Below are 21612 nucleotides of genomic sequence, written 5' to 3'. Positions count from 1 at the left end.
CTAGAAATCAATAATCCAGTTTTACTCACAGTTTAAAAATAGAATTTGATTGCTCTAGAGAAAAGAATATCCTTTTCCATATCTCCAAGGGAAGTACCATGGATTCCCAAAGTCTCATATTTCCTTCTATAGGTCACTCTGCAGAGGCAGGATTTGCAGTTATTTATTTTTTATCTTTGGGTAATTAAAATGATTTTAATTCTTCTTAAATTTTTTAAAAATAAAATATTTTAGAACTAAAAAAAAACCAATGAAATCAAAATGATAAGTTTAGGGATTCTAAGAAATGGTGAATTTTGGTAAATTTTCTTACTCACTATTTATAGCCGACTAGTACCCTGGGAAATAAGGCATGCAAATCCAGAAGACATGGTGGAACTCTCCAGCTCTGCTCATAGTCTATTTTTGAATCTTCTTAGCACTTTATAAACTTAAGTTGTAGAAAAGCTGTGTTTTTCTTTTAATCAAAATTGCCATTGTTTGTTTAAAGAGTTATGATGAATGTGATCAACACCAAATAATATCACCAAACACCACCAACAACAACAACAACAAAAACAATAGACACTTGATTATGCCTTTTAGACAGAAAAGGATTGATTAGTGAGAGACATTTCAGAATCAGCTGCCTATGTAGTAGGACCAAATGGACAATCAACTTGTTAAAGAAAAGATCAAAATTAACACCAAAATCAGAAGAAAGAATAAAAACTTCAGAAGATATGGTACTTAATCAAAAGGACTCTAATTTGACCTATTTAAGAAATCTCTAGTCATAGAAAATTGGCTTTGGATAAAGGAACAGACATCTCATGAAACTTTAATCAGTGTAAAGCAACCATTATAATAAAGATAAAAGAGCCCAGAAGCTTCATCAATCAGAAAATACTTGATTTCTTTACAAAATGAAGAGTTATGACAGTCAAGAGCAACCTTGATTTAGAATAAAAACTCCATTGTAAAATCCAGGGGAATAGGAGTATGAAAAAGGATGAGCAATATATGCTCATAAGCACTCTTTATGGGTCTCACAATAGGCTGCTTGTCTACACTGATAGAGATACTTTCCTCATCATGAATTCCCTACACTTATAAAACTACAAGCCTAGAACAACTGATTCATAAAATAGCAAAAAATAAAAGAGGAAAATATGTATTTTTGCAGAAAGTTTGAATGAGATCCAACTAAGTCATATATCCTAACAACATTTTAAGACACAAAACTTGGGAATGAATTGTTAAGGCTTCTATTGAAAGCTATTTTTTTTCCATTAATGTCACTAGATCCACCCCATTTATACTGTTACATCATAGCCCCTAAAACTGCAAGTTGAAATGACTGTAAGAAGAAAAAGATGGAAAAAGGAACAAACCCACACCAACCATATAAAGAAGGGTCCATGTGAAAACAATGATCAGTTCTCAAGATATCTGAAAGAAGGGAAGATATTAAATAAATTGGAACAAACCAGATTATCACTAATACAAAAATACAATGGAGTAAATAAATAAGTTTTGACCAATATACCTATTTCCTTATTTTCACAAAATATGTATGTGTAGGAAAGAGAATGTAGTTGATCCTTCATGTATAGTAAGGCTCCACACATAGCAAGGGAGCTGTCCTTGTATGGCTCAAAGGGAAGCAGAATATATAGCCAGTGTTGCTGATAAAGGCCTCCTTTCTTTTTTCTTAAATAATAGCTTTTTATTTTCAAAATATATGCAAAGATAGTTTTCAACATTTATCCTTGTAAAACCTTGTGTTCTAAGTGTTTTCTCCCTGCCTTCCTCCCACATCCTCCCCTAGATAGTAAATAATCCAATATATGTTCAACATGTACAATTCTTCTATTTATATTTCTGAATTTATCCTGCTGCACAAGAAAAAATCAGATCAAAAAGGAAAAAAATGAGAAAAAACAAAATTCAAGCAAACAATGAAAAAAAGTGAAATTATTCCGTTGTAATCCACATTCAGTCCCTACAGTCCTTTCTCTGGGTGTAGATGATTCTGTTACAAGTCTATTAGAATTGGCCTGAATCATCTCGTTGAAAAAAGCCACCTCCATCAAAGGTATATATATGTGTATATATATGTATATATGTATATATATGTATATGTGTACATATATGTATATATATATATATGTATTTGTGGGTATATGTATATATATGTATATATGTGTATATTAATATATGTATATGTATATATAATATATATGTGTGTGTATATATGTATATGTGTATATATATAATATATGTATATATGTGTGTATCTATCTATCTATCTATCTATCTATCTATCTATCTATATGTATATGTATATCTGCAACACAGGGTGAAGGAGCTCTACCATTGGGAGGGAAGTAATTCAGTTCAACCAAGAGAGAGAAGTGCTTACGTTTCACTTAAGGGGAAACTCCTCAAAGTCTCTAGAGTAGTAAGCTCAGAATAGGGATATAATGGAGATTACCCACTCTTCTCACAGTCTTCCCAAGGAGCTTTTCCTTCAGCACCCTTAAATAGTTGTCCCCTTTCATGTTTTCTGACAATGCTGTGCTCAAAAAAAGAGTACCCAAAACAGATTCATAAGAGTGTGGAGAAACCTTGACTTCTTGCCCCTCACCATTCTATCCCATTCTTCATACAGAGGAGGGCCTTTATTTCTACAAGTAAGAAGAGTTCTATACCAGTGAGCTTAGGGACAAGGATTACATAAGCATAATTTCTGTATTGACTTGAGTTCATATTTGATGAAACTAAGAGAAAGGAATAGCCAAGTTTTTACAAATGACATTCTACTAGGGATTTCCTTAACCATCTAATTATCTATAAGGTAAAAAGAATATGAATTCTCACTTTTTTCATGTCTATAAAATACATTTTGAGCAAAATGCAATCTTAAATTCCTATTTCAACAATGATTTGTTAAAATCACATGAATGCTAAAAAAAAGTAACCCAGATTTTCATAGCTTTAGCCCATTGATCAGTGACCCAGATCTCATTACTAGAAATATACCTCAAATAGATCAAAGGCAGAAATATCTCATACATAAGGAGACATTTATAGCAGCACTTTTTTTGTGGTAACAAAGAACTGGAAGCAAAGTAGATGCCCATTAATTGGTAAGTGACTAAACAAATTGTGGAACATGAATGTATGGAATATTACTGAGCCATCTGAAAATATAACAATGAAGAATTCAGAGAAATAGATAAAGATTCATAATGAAGTAAATAGAAGAAAGAAAAAGATTTATAGGGCTATGAATAACTTAAAAGGAACGAATAATACAGTAAAACTTAAAACTATGATTATTCAGATCAGGCTTGAGAAAGAATAGAGAAAATTAATTTCCCCCTCTTCATCGAAAAGATAGGCAATTGTGTATGTGTATTATTACATATACTACTATATTACATGCAACATATATATATATACAATATACATAAAAGTAGATATTATTTTCCCTTTCTTTTTAATACTTGTCCCAAGAAATTAGGTCTCTGGATAAAACTGAAAAGGAAGAATATATATAATTTGGAAATAAATATGCCATAAAAAGGCATAATAAGTATAAAATGTTAAATATAATTAAATTGTTAAAATATTATGTGAGAATCCAGAATAGAAGCAATTACAAAAGAAATAACTGTGTTTGATGATCCTCTGATTTTAACATCAAATGAAATTTAAAATAGGGAGAAATAAGCAGCAGAGTTGTATAGCAGAAGTGTGCTGGGCCCATAAAATAGGGAGAAATATGCTCACTAAAACTGTTTCTTCTTATAATTTTTCCCCTTTACTAAAGTACTCATAAAAGTAAGCCATTTCAGTAAGTGCCTTGAAAATCTTCAAATATAAAAAAGTGCATTATTGTTGTTATATAGCTGACATCCATGTCTTCTTTTAGAACATAGAATATAATTTATTTCTATGAAAGAAATAGTTATATAATTATGTTACTGGGAGAGCTTGATCTATAGTTTTAAAATGAAAATTAAAATTAAATAATGGAATGGGATAATTAGTACATTATATAGGTATTAATGAAATATTTTACTTTGTAGGGATTTGTGATCTTTTATTCTTATGAAATATAATACAGAGTCCATTTTAAACTCAATGAGAATATTGACAAGTAATAACAGACCACCAAAAGAACTGGCCTAGGAATATGGGGTTGCAGCACCTGTCTCTGCCATACTATTTGTTTGGCCCTACTCAATTCAATTAACTTCTAAATTCTCCCATTAGCTTTTAAAATCTATAAGTTATAAAATACTTTCTAATTCCCATCATTGAAGGAAATTTTTACACAAAAAGTATCCAACACTGATGAAATTGTAAATAGCTGATCCCAATAATTTCTCCCCAATGGCTTTATTTGAATGACTCCTAAACCTAAATATTAACATGTATCCATCACCATTTTTAGTTTTCATTTCACAGTATAGAATAGTTTTCCTCACCTCCCCCCAAATTGACTCAATACACTTTGAATTTATGAAATTGGTAATTTTTAAAGGATGTAATGCAGATTACAAGACTCAATGGAGTCAATAATTTTTCTTATTGTTACAAAGAGTATTAGTAGCAGAGCTAAAACTCTGATCCAAGAATTTCATAGAAAATTTCAGTAAGCTGAAGCAGTATTTGGCATTTTCAGGTTGAACATCCCTTTCTTTACCATCTAAAATAGGCCCAATCCAATAATATGGTCAATGAGTAGTTGCATGGGATAGTTGGAAGTGTATTGGATCCAACCGGACTTCTACTCTAACTCATTTGGTTGCATTAAATATTTTCTGAAGTCCTTTTTAAATTTGAACTAAAATAATCAACAGTGTCTATTTGCTCAGTTCCTGGCTGTAACTCAAAAGTTGGTCAATTTGAAATACACAATAGACTCTATTAAGAAATATTTTGGTCAATACCTTTTTAAAATAGGTCAACAAGAGTACAGACATTTAGCTCCATTTTGTAGTGATCATAGAATATGAGAGGCAAAATCTTAATATCTGATTCAAGCAGTCATATTTTCGCCACCAGTTAGTACTAGTACTACCTCCTCATTACATAACATCTCAGTTTTCCTTATGTGTAAAATGAGGAGGATCTAGTAAATGACATTTAAGACTCCTTTTAACTCTAAGGCATTAGGATGAGGTAGATGTAGGACTGGACATTAACTGAAGATCTTGAATCTAAAATGACAAGTGTGTTCCTTGGAATCTAAGTGAACTTGGCTAAGTCAGTGTTCCACTTCGGTCTTTAATTTCTTCATCTGTCAAATGAAGACTAGATGACCTATAACATCTTTCCTAACTCTTAAATCTTTGATCATATGATCTTTTGATAATCCATTGTCCAGTGAACTTCACCTCTTTTTTATATAATTCTGCAGCTCTGATTAAGGGAAAACAGAAGACAAAAGCAAATAAATAAAGCATAAATTTTTGCCTTAAGTGCAATTTTTCAGGGATACATCTATTGCTTAAAATAAGGAACACATCTCTTTGCATTTAACAAGTTTCTAGATCAATATATACCTTTTAATGGCAATAGGACTACTGTTATTAGTAGTGTTACTTTGGATAAACAAAACTGTTTAAAACACACATACACACATACACACTCATACAAACACAAACACTTAAAATCTCAATCACAGAACTTAAAACCAATACAAAAGTTTTAAAAATAGACCTTATTTGGGCTCTTTATTTCACATCACTTAAAGAGAGCAGATGAAGCAAACTGTTTTTACTTCATTCCCACTGATACCTGAGGAAAATATTTTTAAATTACTCAGGACGAAAGTTATAAAATTTGCAACACTAGTATTTTAAAACCATGTTTTCTCAGATGAAAATACAATTTGCAATTATGCAATACTAATGAAATGCCTTTATAATGAAAATTGCCCCACAAGGAACATTCCTGAATTTTTTACATCACCTGAAATTGTCTGAATTGCAATTCTTCCAGACTTATAATTATGGAATATTGATATGAAATATGACCCCAATCATCTTTTTCTCCTGGAAAACCGTTTGCAGAATTTCAGCAGAATTAGATGCTTTGTTTCTGCTATCCTGCTTGTTTGTTTGATCCTATTCAATTATGTGATTTACGTGAATCTGACAGCTTTTCTTAAAGTCATATTCTGGGTAGAGACCAATAACAATTAAATAGGGGAAATGTAGTAAGCCTAATTACTAAATATTTTATACTTACTCTTTTGAGAAAAGATTTTGCCAGACCTAAAAAAGGAACAACTATTCTTCCAGTGTACAAAGGTTTGGGAAACAGACAGTACACATCTGAATAATACAATTTCACACAGAAACAACCACTTTGGCTCAAGGTTTGGGGAAGTTTTATCCAAAAGGTAATTTATCAAACACAATAATAGATAAATGTCCTTATGTTATTTCACTAAATGAGAGCGTGTTCATTCTGTTCAATGTTGCTCATGAGATCTTTTGTGTCACTGACTCCTGAAATGGATCCTGTGTTAAAATAGAGAGTGTTGTCAAAGTTCGCTTCTTGTGGTACTTGAACCTGTCTTTTCTTGTAAAAGTAATATGCAGCAGCACCAACTCCTGTCAGAATTAGGAGCACCACCACGACGATGATCCCGGCCGAATTGTGAGATTTGGGGGCTTTCCTAGTCTCTGGTCCATCTATAAAGAAGGAGCCACCATAAGAAAAAGGACACAAGCAAAATGGCAAAGAATTTGACTTGGGGAGCACAGGGCAATATTATTTTATATATCAAGGGAACTTGTAACTATTATCCCACACATTTGTCAAATAAATTAAAGTCAAGTAACAGTCTACATGACATAGAAAATGTTAAGAATATCATCCAGTTGTAGAGTTGTTTTTTTTTTTTTTTAGCTTCATAGGCATCAATTAGCTATTTCATTATTATTTTTAAACTAATATAAGATTGAAACTTTAAAATATAAAATTTAAAAATTATACACTTTTTAATCATTTTAATATTGAAATTTCTATGATGTCCTTACCGTTTGTTTTTATCACCTCAGTAGGTTTAGCATCAACAACTTAAAAAAAAAAACAAAAAAAAATTATTTAAAATTTACATGACCTCAAAATTAAATGGTACTTATATAATTTATTTTGTTTAATTCTTAAATAGGCACTAATGATTTCATATTTAGATGGTGCTTTATTACAATTTGCCCTGCCTGTACTTACCCACCCTATTTATTTCCATGGCTTTATTTTATCCCTATGCCCATCCTATACTTGTACTCACTGAATGCAGCATCCTCTTATTAATGGAACTTTTCTATAAGGATGATAATAATTGTTCATATTTACTTAGTACTTTACAATTTACAAAGTATTTTCCTAAAAGGAACCCCATGTGATAGATATTGGAAGTATTATTATCCCTATTTTGTAAAGAGAAAATTTGGACTTGGAGAATTTAAAAGCTTGTCCATGGTCATTCCATTGCTAGTAAGTGACAAAGATCAGACACAAAAGCTTTCCAATTCCTGGTCCACTGAATCATGTTCCAAGATATTATCAGCATCAGATTTTAGGTATATCGGGTATTGGTGAGCTTTCTTGGTCTATAAAAATCCCTAGAATGGATTTTCCCAACCATTAATGACTTTGAGAATATATATCATTAAATATGAGAATATATCATTAAAATAAAATAAGACTAAATTATAATATGAAAATAAAAATGAAGGGTTTCATTTGTTCCAGAAGAGCAACAGGGAGAATTCTTTAAGTATGGTTTAAATTATCCCTAAACTCTCAAGGTCATTCTCCATTTGTATCCCAATGCAGATCCAATGTGGTTAGAATTCTATTGGATATCTAGCAATTGTCCTTTGCTTTTTTTCACTAGCACCTCATTTGTGTCTAACTATGTGAGTAGTGGAAATGGCATGATGAGAATTTCAATATGACAGGAAAAAACTTACTTTTTTCTCTTTTACAAATATACCCTTTATAGGAAGAGCAGTAAAGATTGTTCCAAAATCCACTTGAAGAATAGAGCTCCACACAATCTTCATTCCGATCACTTGAGGGTTCTCCCGTTTTCCAATTGACAAAAGACACTGCTTTATTGTCTATCCAAAGCCAGTTCCCTGATTATTAGAAGAGATAACCAAAAATCACTTATCAATAATCACTCGAAAAAAACTCAATCATTCTTTCTAAGGAGGCAGATATATTAACCTTATATACATGTAATTTTGAACAAATTCAAATAGATTCTATAGATTTCCAAACCAGATTTTTCACCTATAAGACTACAGTTTCTAATTATGGAAGATGAACAGAAACTAATCCAAAAAGAAATTTTAAAGAGTCTTTAAAAATATCTTCCACTCACAAGACACCATAGTTGGTGCTAAGGAAGTACAAATGGATGTGAAATCCATCACAGATTTTAGAATCAAGTAGGGGAGCCAAGAAATCCATACAGATAGCTATAATATAAAACAAATTGGATAATTGCATAATGGAAGTATTTAAGCTCAGAAGAGGGAAAGTTTATTTCCAGCTGCCAAGAAGGCTTCATAGAAGTTGTAGTTTTTGAACTGGACTTAGAGGAAGAGATAGAATCTTAGAAGAAACAGAAGAATAGACCTGGAGATTATTCCATGCATAAAAACTGTCAGCAAAAGCATAGGGGCAGAAAATTAAGCTTAGAAATTCATAAGCAGTAGAGTTTGGCTGGGCAATAGAATGATGGAAGCAGAGGAGTGTTTGGTAAGCTCTAAAGAGTAGATCAGAATCAGACTATAGAATGAAAGGGAAAAAAATGATTAGTACAAAACCAAAAGTGAGATAGTTTCTGCTTTTAAGGAGCCTAATTGATGCAAAGTGAAATGAGTAGAACCAGGAAACAGATCATCAACATTGTGAGATATTCAAATATGAATGACTCAGTTCTTTTCAGTTAACACAATGATCCAAAATAAGCACAAAGGATTCACGAAGGAAAATGTTACTATCCATATAAACAGTTTAATATTACTGAATCCCTTATGTTTTCTTGGACCTTTTTAGACTTCTTTTGGGTCTGGAAATCAGTTCTGGAACAATTGTTCTTATGGATGCTTGAAATGACCATTTTTTCCCTTGCAGTATAATGCTTAATTTTGCCAAGTAGGTGATTCTGGATTATAGTCCTAGTCCCTTTGTTCTCCAGAATATCATGTTCATGACTTCCAAACCTTTAATGTAGCAAGTGCTAAATCTTATGTAATCCTGATTATGGTTCTTCAATATTTGAATTGCAGTATTTTTTCCTTGACTTGGCAGTTCTGTAATTTGTCTCTAATATGTCTTGGAGTTTTTATTTTGGGATCTCTTTCCTGTGATGATCAGTGGGTTCTTACAATGCCTATTTTGTCCTCTCATTCCAGGATATCAGTGCAGTTGGGCTTGATAATTTCTTGAAAAATGCTGTCCAAGTATTCTTTTTTTATTATTATGGCTTTCAGGGTATCCAATTATTCTGATACTTTCTCCTGGATATATTTTCCAGACCAGTTGTTTTTCTAATGAGGCATTTTACACTTTCTTTTATTTTTTAATTCTTTTGATTTTGTTTGATTGCTTCTAAATGTTTCAGAAGAGTCATTATTTTCCACTTGCCCAATTCTAATCTTTAAGGAGTTGTTTTCCTCAATTAGTTTTTGTACTTCCTTTCTATTTAGCCAATTGTACTTTTTAAGGAGTTGTTTTCTTCAGTGAATTTTTTAACTCCTTTTCCATTTGTTTCATTCTATTTTTTAAGGAGTTGGTTCCCCCCACCCAGCTGCTAGCTCTTTTTTTTCATAATTCTCTTGCATCATTCTCATTTTTCCCCAGTTTTTCTTCTACCTCTCTAATATGATTTTGGGCTCTTCCATGAGATCTTAATGGACTTGAGAAGGCTTCATATCTCTACCACCTGGATTCTCTGGCTTTCTTCCAGTATTAATTAAAAACCCACCTTCAGCAAGATACCCTTTCCAGTTCTTTTTGAACTCAGTGCCTTTCCACTGACACTGCCCCAAATTATTTTTTCTCTAATTTATTTGTACACAGTTGTTTGCCTTTTGTCTTTCCAATTAGATAGTAAGCTCCTTGAGGGAAGGTATGAGGTCTTTTTGCCTTTGTTCATAACCCCAGTGCTTAGTGTAGTTCTTGGCACATAGTAAGAGTTTAATAAATGCTATTTGACTGGCCAGGCAACTATAAAAAGGGATTCAAAGCTTCCAAGGCATGTCAAAATATTAGTGATTTTAATTAATCACAACTCATACATTGTACTTATTCATCCAAAAAAGTGAAAGGAGTGAAATCTCCTCCCTGTATTCTTTTCCTTTTCAATTTTAATATTTTACTGTAAGAAGATATTACATCAAGAATATTTTTAAAAAGTATTGAGCAAAATATACTTCTAACTATAAACTTCCTATTGACCACAATATGCTGCTTGTTGTAAAAGTTTTGTTTTTCCTTTTTTCTTTTGTTTTTCCTTCTTTCTTTTGTTTTTCCCAATTGGGTAAGGATGGAGCAGCGTGAAATGGGGGCAAAGAGGGTTAGCAATAAAGTTGTCTAAAAAGAAAAAAGGAAAGAAAAGAAAAAGAAAATATCGTTGAAATATGTTTTTGAAATTCACAAAAGAGAACAGAGGGCCAGAAAAAAAATCACTTGTCAGCAGGACAGAATTGAAAGCCAAGGTTTGAATTTGTTATTTATTTAAAATGAAAAATAAATCTGCATATAATATAATCTGCAGTAGTTCCATGTCACAATCCTTTTTCTACTCATTAAAGAAGAAACCTAATGTCAGATATGATATACATATATAAATAGATATTCTCACATATATGGCATGATACTTAATATCAGAGTGTATATATACACAATATATATAACTATACCTGTATGTATGTATACATATGAATATTCACTTTATTTGATGTTTGAGTAAAGAATAAAAAATAATAATTTTTAAAAACCACAATATGATGTACACTAAGTTTATCCATTTCTCATCTTTTACAATAAAAATATGATGAGAAAACCATGAAATAATCATAATACCACTGAAATTTTTGTTTTCCCTTGGAACAGAAGATTCCAGATGTTCAAGTCAATTCAATTTCAGTTCAAAGAACATTAAGTGCTTTTGACATTAAGTCACTATTGCAACTAGAGGTAGAAAGGTGAGAAAACCCTTACCTTGAAGGATTCTATTATCTCTGGGAGCAACAGAGAGAATAGTAGATACACCAATAAGTAGGATAGAATATAAAGGTTGAATGTGATAGGGGACAAGTATATACACAAATATGTATAAGAGGATATAAAAAAGTCAGATGTGAAAAGGACAAAAAGGAAATTCAAAATGTTAAGGAAAGTTGGAAAAATAACAGGACACTTCTATGGAGGAAGTAGCAACAGAGACTGACCTTGAAAGGAGAGATGGGTTTTAACAAGTAGAAGTGAGGAGAGAGAGCAGCAAAAAATACTACGTTCCATAAAAGGCGTAATGATACTTACCCTCTACATTTTTAAACATTCCTATCCAAAAGTTGGTTTTGCTCTTAAGTGGCTCGACCTTGTATGTCAGAAAGGTTGACTCCACAGCTGACTCAATGGAAACCAAACTGGCACCTTCAGAATGGATCAAAAAAAAAATATATATATATATATATATATATATATAATTCAGATTCATGGAACTATGGGAATGGCTTATTATTTATACTGAGCACATGGATTTAATGGCCAAAGTGACTAAAAAATGGTCCTGCATCTCAACCTTCCCTTCACTAATGGACTGATTATTTCCAGGAAGGGCACAACACCTAATGACTGGGTGCTTCTGTCCTAGCTACTCAGAAGTTATTGTGGGAATCCCTCTAAATCAAGGGTTCTTTATCTTTTTTATATCCTAGATCTTCTTGGCAGTCCAATGAAGCCCATGGAACCCTTCCAAATATATATTTTTGGCAAAGCAACAAGCTTATCTTAAACATGTACAATGTCCTGAGCTATGGGGATATAACCACAAAAGAAAGGCAATCTCTTCAAAGAATTAACAATCTAATAATAGAAGGCAATACACAAAAGGAAGATGAGAAGGAGCATATATCAACATCCAGAAAGTCAGCAGCAAATCAGGAAGAAAATGAAAATTGGTCATCCTGAGCCTCTTCTCAATGTGCATAAAATATAAATCATAGGGATGCAAGAAAAATTAACTGTCTATTGTGGGAGGCATTATACTAGGTCCTGTGATACAAATACAAAGCAATTTCTACTCTCAAGAACCAACTCATACATAAGCTAATGCTTTCTATTAATAGTGAAGAAAATTGAGATGTAGAGAAGTAAAATAATTTGTCATTGTTTTATGGAAGCTATCCTCCCTCTCTAGCACTTAGCTAAATTTTACCCTTCCTCCAAAATCTATCTCAAATTCTCTTCTGATCTTCCCTCACTGCCTTGGCCACCCCTCAGCCAGCACTACCTCCTCTGAATTTCTCTAACACTTATAGTCTGCAGTAATCTGTCAACTAATTTGTACTAAATTTTTATTTATAAGTGATAAATAAATGCAAAAATGGATGAATGAGACTTCTGGTAATAGTGTCTAAAGGATAGATCTTGGGAATAGGAAGATCTAAGTTCCACTTCCAGTACCTACCATCTGAATTATCACCAGCAAATTACATAATATCTGGTTGCCCCAATCAACTCTCCAAGACTTTAAATTACAATAAGTTGGTCACTTAAGTTGCATGTAGACTTTAAACAATTAAAGAATAAATAAATCATTACTTATATTACCTACAATAGAAAAATCTCTCTTGTTATTAATACTTAAGTTCAACAATAAAAATGATCATGGGTCAGATTTTATTGGTTTTACCTATTTAGATAAAAATAGATTTTTTTTTCTGTTTCTCTCAATGACAAGTTTTTGGTAATGTTCTATTAACTCATTTTTGCCTGCTAACCCTAAAATTAGACCTAACTCCAAAAATGTATTACTGTTCTAATGAAAAGCCATGATTATTGAAAAGAAAAAAGTTTTTCCTCTCAATTAACAAGCTATTCCACTTTTAAAAACAGAAACTAAATAAAACAAAGAAAATCAATTGAAACTCAAACCACAGAATAACACTAATAAGTGGATTGAGTGCCTTAGAAGCAAAAAGTAAAATTTTTTATTTGTAAAATCTAAATCATATGGTTAAATTTACCTGAATTAGAATTTTAAAGAAAAGGGGCCAACTTTTAAATCCTATATCTGACATTTGCTATCTATTTCTTGACTTAAATCCTATATGGTGGTTTATATTTTAAAATAATTCTGCAGGCAGGTTCTCTGGAAAAGGAAGAGTAAAAGAAGAAAGGAGTTGTTTTTTAAAAGACAAGGGTCTACAATGAATGACAAGGGTGAGATTTTCCTGCTCAGCTGAAGACAGGATAAAAACAATCTTTTATTTTAAAGTTTCTAAGAAGAAATTTGGTTCTATTTTGCTTCTTTGAATTTTAGCCCTTTCTCTTCTGCAAAATCTACCCCCACTTAGGAGATATGTTTCAAATGATCTTTGGGATTAGTGAAACAATTCTTAAGAACAGGAATCACCAATAAGAGAAATCTCAGCTTATAAAAGCCTTTGGATTTTAAAAAAATAAATTATGACCAATGAGAAGAGAAATTATCTATTGATTTTGGCTGAAGTATAGTAATCTCGTGAGTAGCTCTGGTTGGGAATTTTGAGACAGACAAGGTGAGAAAAGGGATCAAACACTCTGGTTCTACCTATTGAGTTCTTCTCCATAACTACTGCAGAGATCATATTTTTTAAATGGCTCTGTGGCAATAAGAAGCCCAATACTTTCTCACAATTCTGGGATTCGAACCAAAAAAAAACTTGCTAGACATACTTTGGGGAAGGTAATATGACTTTCTATGCTAAAAGAAACTCATTACAAGTAAGCAAATAGAGAAAAAAATAGAAAATCAGATACTTGATGTTTATTCTTTAAAGAATTTAAGAGACATTTGTAATGTTTTGCTTATATATATAATATATATGTGTGTATTTTATCTATATCTCTATATATCCATATATCTATCTATCTATCTGTCTATCTCTCTCTCTTTCTCTCTCTCTCTCTCTCTCTCTCTCTCTCTCTCTCTCTCTCTCTCTCTCTCTCTGTATATATATATACATATGTATATATGTGTGTGTGTGTGTGTGTGTGTGTAAACTGTGAGCCAGCTCTCAATAGAACTCATACTTACCCATTCGGCTACATTCCAGCAAAGCTTGGCCCCAGCTTCTTGTAGAGGAAGATTCAATATAGTAGCAATGACCACTGAAAGGGATCCAAGATGATTGTTCTGAATCTGGACATCTGCCAGGCAATTGTGGAGGCTCTGTGGCAGGTGATACTGAAAATGAAGACAATTAAAGAAAAAAAAGTCTCAAGTTTATGAAACAAAAGCCATCCAGGATTAATTTAAAAGGAAAGAAAATCCACCACTGGTCACATGTAAGAATCGTTCATCATTTAATCATTTATCATTTGAATTTATTATTATCACTATTTGACTTTTTATTATTTTATCACATCTACTAATTTTACATAACCACAAAAATATAGCAGTGACATCAAGAGGAGATGGAGAAAATAATGTGTAAATGTATTAAAATGATTAATGTAAAATCTTTCTGTTAGATAAAGGAAAGATTTTGGTCTGCTCACAAGTTCCTGAGACAATATTTAATTCTTCTAGCAACACAATGATGTTCTTAGCAGTACAATGACCAGAGCAGGAACTTGCTTGCTTCGAAAATTGAAATCCCCTAAATAATATTGTAGCATCTAATTACCATCTGATTTTTTGCAGAGAAATTGGTAGCTTTCGTTGCAAGGTGCTGTCTTCCAGAATCCTTCCAGATCCATATAGACACAACCTGACTTCACTTGAGGCTCTCCAGGGCCCCAGTTTGTGTATCTCATCCTCCATCTATCAATCCATGAATATTCACCTTGAGTCTATAAGGAAAAAATATGGACTTTAGGTTACTCCATATACCTTCAAATTAACCAGCTGAAAAAAAAATTGTTTTTAATCAAGTCAAAACATTTCCCCCTCCCAGATCCATAGATAGTTTGATTTTGAGAAAATATTACATTATACTCTCTAATTTTATGGAGAGGGCAGCCGAAGATAATGACTATTTCAAATTCACACAATTAGTAAATAGAATAGGATCAAGAATCCTGATCAAGGTTTCTGGTTCCTAATCCAGCACTGATACATGAGGGTTTTTTATTGTTTTATTCAGTGTATTATTTTATAATTTACTTAGCCGAATGGGTAAGTATGAGTTCTACTGAGAACTGGTTCACAGATTATACACACACACACACATATACACACACACAAGCAAAACATTACTATATATATATATATATATATATATTATATAATTTATGAAATAAAATACCATTATTTTATAATAGTACAAATTACTATAATAAAAATTATATTAATAATATAAACTTATAAGTTATATAATAATATAAATCATATATATAATTTATGACAGCCTAAGTCATATCCTAAAAGTGATAACATGTTTTCATTATTTTTTTATGTTAAAAGTATATTTGTAGCAGGCAATGTCCATTAATTGGCTAACAAAGGCAGAGCTATTCTATTCTTTAAATCAATCAATGATTTATTTTTCATTGATTCCCTATAAGTAATTACATAAGTAAGTATTAATCATTCTAATTTGGTTGAAAATAATGTTGTAGGATAAAGCAAATTAATATTCTTATACAAAATAAATGTATACTATATTTATTAAATAAGAATAAAATATTCATTTTACTTTTATTAAGCAAAATATCCATGCTTAAATAGCAACAGTTTAAAATTGACATTTAAAAAAAAAACAAAAAAATTTAAAAACAAGTTGATTCATAGCCAATATCATATTTCCTTTTAAGTAATAATAGTGGAAGGACTTAGTAATGACCTTAGTTACCAGAGAAACTACTTGCTCAAGGTTTTTTTGTCATCTCACAGGGTCACTACTCTTCACTCACTCCCTAAACAGATAACAACACCCCCACTCTTCTTCCAGGGGCATTTGAAAGGTGGACCAATAAATTTCAAGATTTTTGCCATACCTTTGGAATCCTGATTTCCTCATATATCTCACAACTCAATGTCTCAACATATAACTGTGTTACCTCTAGATCAGTTCTCTATGTGCATTTAGTCTAATCCCATCATTTTTCTCTTTAATGCTATTTCTAATTTTTTAATAATCATATCCATGACTATGCGGTCTAAATGTGATACCTGAGCATCCAAATATAATGTCCTATTGTCCTGGATAGTGAAAAAAGATTGTTGCTAAAATCTTTGCAGATTTGTTCCACTTTTCTTTTATCTAGCTATCAGAACTCTAAATTCATGATATTTTTCTAGTCAAGAAACATATATTAAACATCTATTTACAAGAGAATTTTATCAAACATTTAGAGATTAGCTAATTTCAATATTAAATAATTTGTAAAGAAGGGATCCTACCAAACTCCTTTTATGAAACATACTGATACTTAAAACCAAGAAGAGTAAAAAACAGAAAGAAAATTATAGACCAATTTTATTATTTAATGTGAATCCCAAAATTTCTAATAAAATACTAGCTAAAAGGTTACAATATATTACAGAGATTATATATTGTAACTAACCAAGATTTATATCAAGAATTCTGGGATGGTTCAACATAAGGAAAACTATGAATAGGGTATATCAATACTAAAAGTTTTTTTTAATCATATAATTATCTCAATAAATTCAGAAAAAAGCTTTTGATAAAACACAACATTCATTTCTATTAAAAAACACTTTAACAAATAGATATAAGTGGATTTTTTCCTTAAACTGATAAAAAGTATTTAATTAAAACATAGACAAACATTATTTATAATGAGGACAAGCTAGAAGCTTTCCCAGTAAGATTAGATGTGAAACAAGGATGCCCATTGTCATCATTATTATTCAATATTGTTTTGGAAATTCTACCAATAGCAATAAAAGAAGAAAAGAAATAGAAGGAATCAGAATAGGGAATGAGGTGAGAAAAATATCTCTTCTTACAGATGTTCTGACAATATATTTGGAAAATCCCAAAGGCACACAACTAAAAAGTTAATTGGAACAATGTTTTTAGCAAAATAGTAGTTTATAAAGTAAATCCACATAAATCAACAATTATACTATAAATCCAAACAAAATCCTGCAAGAAGATAAGAGATTTGTAATAATTTTAGACAGCATAAAATACCTGGAAGTACAAATAAACTCAAGAACTACATGAAAAATATTATAACAAATTTATACAAATAAAATCAGATTTAAATTATTGGAGAAACATTGATTGTTTGTAGGTAGAGCCAATATAATTGAAATTACAAATTTTCCCAAACTAATGTACATATTCAATGTCATCTCTATTAAATTACCAAAAATGATTTTATTGAATTAGAAAAAAGCAACAAAATTCATTTAGAAGAACAAAAAGTCAAGAAAATAAAAGGAATTAGTGAAATACTGTAAAGGAGAGTTAGCAGTACCAGGTCTTAAACTATTATATAAAGCTATAATTATCAAAATTACCTGGTGCTGATTTAAAAAAATAGAAGAGTAGATCAGAGGAACATATAGTATATATTAGCATATAAATATAGTAGCCTTGTATTTGACAGGTGTAAAGACTTAAGTTTGGGGGATAAGAATTCATCATTTGGTTTAAAAAAAGATATTAGGAAAACTAGTCTGACAGAAATTGGGCATAGACCAATCTCGTATAACATTTATTAAGATAAGATCAAAATGGTTACATGACGTAGATATAAAGATATATTACAAGAAAATTGAAAAATGTAATATTTGTTTAGTGACTAAAGTAAGAATAGATTACTAGAGAAAATGAATCATGCAAATCTTGACCTCGTGATAAATAACCAGAAAAACCAGAAAAAATACAGCTAAATGAAAGACTAGCTCATAATTTCTCTTTGAAAAGAAAGATTCCATCTGATCTATGGAAAATAGCTACTGAGAATGAGCAGTGGTATGTGGAAAGAAGAAAGAAAGTAAATTTCATCAATTTTATATGCATAAATTTCAATGTTATGAATCAAATGACATTAATGAAGAAATAACCACTCAAACGAAACCCTAAAAACCAACTTCAGTGCTTGACTGAAATTATTGACCAAATAGAAAGACATTTGGCAGCCAAGAAAAATAATGGTTTAGAGAAAGCTCAGCAACTCAACCTTAAGCAAAATCTTCCTAAGCCTATTTAAAAATGAAAATGAGCAATAAATAATAAAATATATATGACAATAAAGAGAAGAAAAAATGTAATAGTGCTCCCTGAAAAAAAGGTAAATAATTAAAGCCAATTAGTATCAAGATATGATCTGAAAAGTACTCAAATAGGGAGAGAATATAAGAAATTCTCAAGCAAAGCTTTGGAGAAATATTGCAAGTTTTTAGGACACATTGAAGAGAAGCTGATATTTTTCTAATATCTTACCAAATTGCTGTTCAGACCAATCCACATAGGTTCATTGTGCTTCTGCATCTCCAGCCATACAAATGAATTGACATAGGGATCTAAGATGCTGGCAATTTGGGAGGATTTACCCTCACAGTATTCCTTTGCATCTTTCCATTTCATTTTTGATGTCACCACTGAATAGCTACTGTCACCAAACTTTATGAAGTCCTCAGATGCTGGTGTCAAGGGATGAGGCTGAGTAGGGTCTGAAAAATTTTTAAAGACATTGTTTTAATTATCTCATTGAATAAAATTGGTTGAGTTGAAGCCTTATGTAGTTCACGACTCTATAGTGGAGTGGAATTACTAGAGTTAAACATGCGTTTTAACAAAAACATAAGAGTATATATCTTGCATTTGCACAGAATTGAAATGTTTAAGATGTTCTAGGACTATTATAACAAATAGGTATTTTGATCTTCATTACTAGTCTTCAAAAGAAATCATTTTCAAATTGGTTAAACAACAATGTATTAAGCCCAAGTTTATCTGATAAAGAACTATATTTTCCCCAAATAACAAATAGAAAGACTTTGCAAATTTAAAAGCAGCTGGATAATTAAGAAGGAAATATTCACTGGCAGGGGATAAATTATTCTCACTAGAAATCTTACTGTCTAATAAGGAGATGACTATCTAATCATAATTTTGAACCATCTTCCTTTAAAATTTCTTTCCTCGTCTTAGTTGAGTTACCATGTTAGGAATTAGCATGGCCCTTGATTCATTACTACTTCAAACCATCCTATGGGTAATATATATATAAAGAGAATAAGTTCTGGTCCTCGGAAGGAAGCCCACAGGGAAACCTTAGTTCAATGACAGAGTCCATTCTTATCGCTGGTGCCCAATATCTGTTGCTTATGCCATTGGCTGCCCTCTTATTGTCCATTGTTTTGGCCCATCAGTAAATATTACCTGGTTCTCTAATCTTATTGTTTCAGGAGCCTTCCCTAGCTTCCACTCTCCCAGAGTGTGTCCATCTGACATTATAATTCACCACAAAGGAGTTTAGAAAACTGGTTCCTGGCCATCTACACCTCTTCAGTATACATGGAATGCATCCTTTGGAACTCTATGGAGATCTGTGCTATGTCTTCATCTATATCTATTTAGTATCTGCACTAACTATTTCCTATTCTGTCATAAGCCATGAGGTGCTCTTCCTTTGATATCTTCTTTTCCTTGTTACTGGGTCTAGTGAACCTGGTACATATATATACATATATATATATATATTACATATATAAATATTATATAATATTAGACATAAATATAAATTCATTTATTTTAATACATATTATATAATTATTATAAATATTAGATATTATCATTATTATTGCTATTATTAGAATAACTCCAAAGTTCTATTGGGTCCACGATCATATTGGTGGGATCCCAAAATGACAATGTGACAGTAGTAATGTCCCTTGTAGCAGTAGCGATTGACGTCAGGCACTTTGACCGCTATCAAGAGATCAAGTTTGATCAAGTTCAGTTGAACTGTGTCCAGGATAAAAGTGAAATGTGAACTAATTAACAGAGCCACAAAACTGTATTGTGCCTTGTTTAGACTTAATTAACAGCCTCTTAGCAGATTGCAAGATTATAAGTTTCTAAATTCCATTCCTAATCATTCTGTAATACATATTATGATTCTTTTTTGCTAAACATCCTTTTTTCTTTACCAGATAAATGTGCTCTTAATACATAGATGTTGCTTAATCCATTTGAAAATGACTGCTTTTGAAGACCAGTAATGATGATCAAATGACTTGCCCCATACCTGACTCTTATTTGAATTAGTGCATTGTAATTCTTTTGAACTTTTCCTACTTTTGAGAAACTTCTTAGGTTTTGAATTTTATTATTGTAATTTCCCCAGAATTCTGGGGTTGGGATGATGAGCCAAGAATGTGAGAATCTGGCCACTGAGAAGTCAGGCTTCCCCTAAAAGTGAACCCAGACAAAACACAATGGTTCGATAAAGACAAAGGAATGGTGCAAGTCGCTAGCTTGGATACAGCTGAGTGGTTTTCTCAGCCTCTAAGCGAAATACCACTTTCTATTCTCCTGGTTTAGGTTTAAGGAGATCTTTATTTGTCTAATTCCCCTGAATTCTGGACCTCCTCTATTTCTAAATCAAATATATCTGCTTACTTCTTCCCAGTTTTCATGGGCTCTCTATCTCAGAAAGCCTCTAGCCTGCCAGATTGCCAGTTTAGACTCACAGATTCTCATTCTCATTGGAATGAACTTTAAAGATTAAATTCTGTTCCTCTTTGAACAGGAATCTCTCTTATAATATACCTAGAAATTAACCACATTGCTTTGATTTGAAGCTTTCCAGTGAGAAGGAGCCCACTATATTCCAAGGCAACTTACGGTATTTCTGGACTGCTCTAATTGTTGGAAGTTTTCCCTTTAATTAACTGAAATGTGCTCCTCTACAACTACCAGCTGCTTATTCCCCTTTGCCTAGCTGAAATGGATGTACTTCCTGACCTTAAAACTAATCAGGACCTGTTTTGTCAGCTCAAGTTACAAAAAAGAATGTGAAAGATAAAAGGACAGCAATTCAGGGTTAACTGATAGGGACTAAATAAAGTCCTTGAGTGAATTGAAATTCATGCTTCCCTTTTCTCTGTTATTACTGCCACCTTGTGTCAATAGAATATCATGGAGAGAAATAAGGCATATAGCTCCTTTTTATTGTTTTTGCTGTTGTTTATGAATACTAAGGACTGAAGTCAACAAGTCATTTGGGGGAGCTCTAGGGTTATCTTTGGCAAAGTAAATGGCAAACTCTTGTACCAAGAAAATACAATCATGGGGTCATAAAGAATCAGACATGAGTGAATGTCTGAATAACAGATGGTTATCTTAATACAATTGGAAAATCGCTCCTCTCCCCCAAATGAGAGTAGGC

The 21612-nt window shown here is 31.7% G+C and overlaps 1 protein-coding gene across 1 annotated transcript in view; it reads right to left on the bottom strand.

Moving 5' to 3' along the window:
- Positions 1 to 5539: 5539 nt before the first annotated feature.
- Positions 5540 to 21612, bottom strand: part of MRC1 (mannose receptor C-type 1) — a 101864-nt gene continuing 85791 nt past the window's right edge. The window contains exons 24-30 of the mRNA XM_074266731.1: positions 18660 to 18889; positions 14922 to 15087; positions 14330 to 14479; positions 11569 to 11682; positions 7983 to 8150; positions 7044 to 7082; positions 5540 to 6695 (exon numbers count right to left, since the gene is read on the bottom strand). Of these exons, the coding sequence (XP_074122832.1) occupies positions 6448 to 6695; positions 7044 to 7082; positions 7983 to 8150; positions 11569 to 11682; positions 14330 to 14479; positions 14922 to 15087; positions 18660 to 18889 (1115 nt within the window). The 3' untranslated portion in view covers positions 5540 to 6447. The remainder of the gene's footprint in view (positions 6696 to 7043; positions 7083 to 7982; positions 8151 to 11568; positions 11683 to 14329; positions 14480 to 14921; positions 15088 to 18659; positions 18890 to 21612) is intronic.

Source organism: Sminthopsis crassicaudata, chromosome 5 (genome assembly GCF_048593235.1).
Source record: "Sminthopsis crassicaudata isolate SCR6 chromosome 5, ASM4859323v1, whole genome shotgun sequence".
Lineage (NCBI taxonomy): Eukaryota > Metazoa > Chordata > Mammalia > Dasyuromorphia > Dasyuridae > Sminthopsis > Sminthopsis crassicaudata.
The sequence above is the reverse complement of the archived record's forward strand: the minus strand, read 5'-3'. Positions and strand labels throughout refer to the sequence as shown.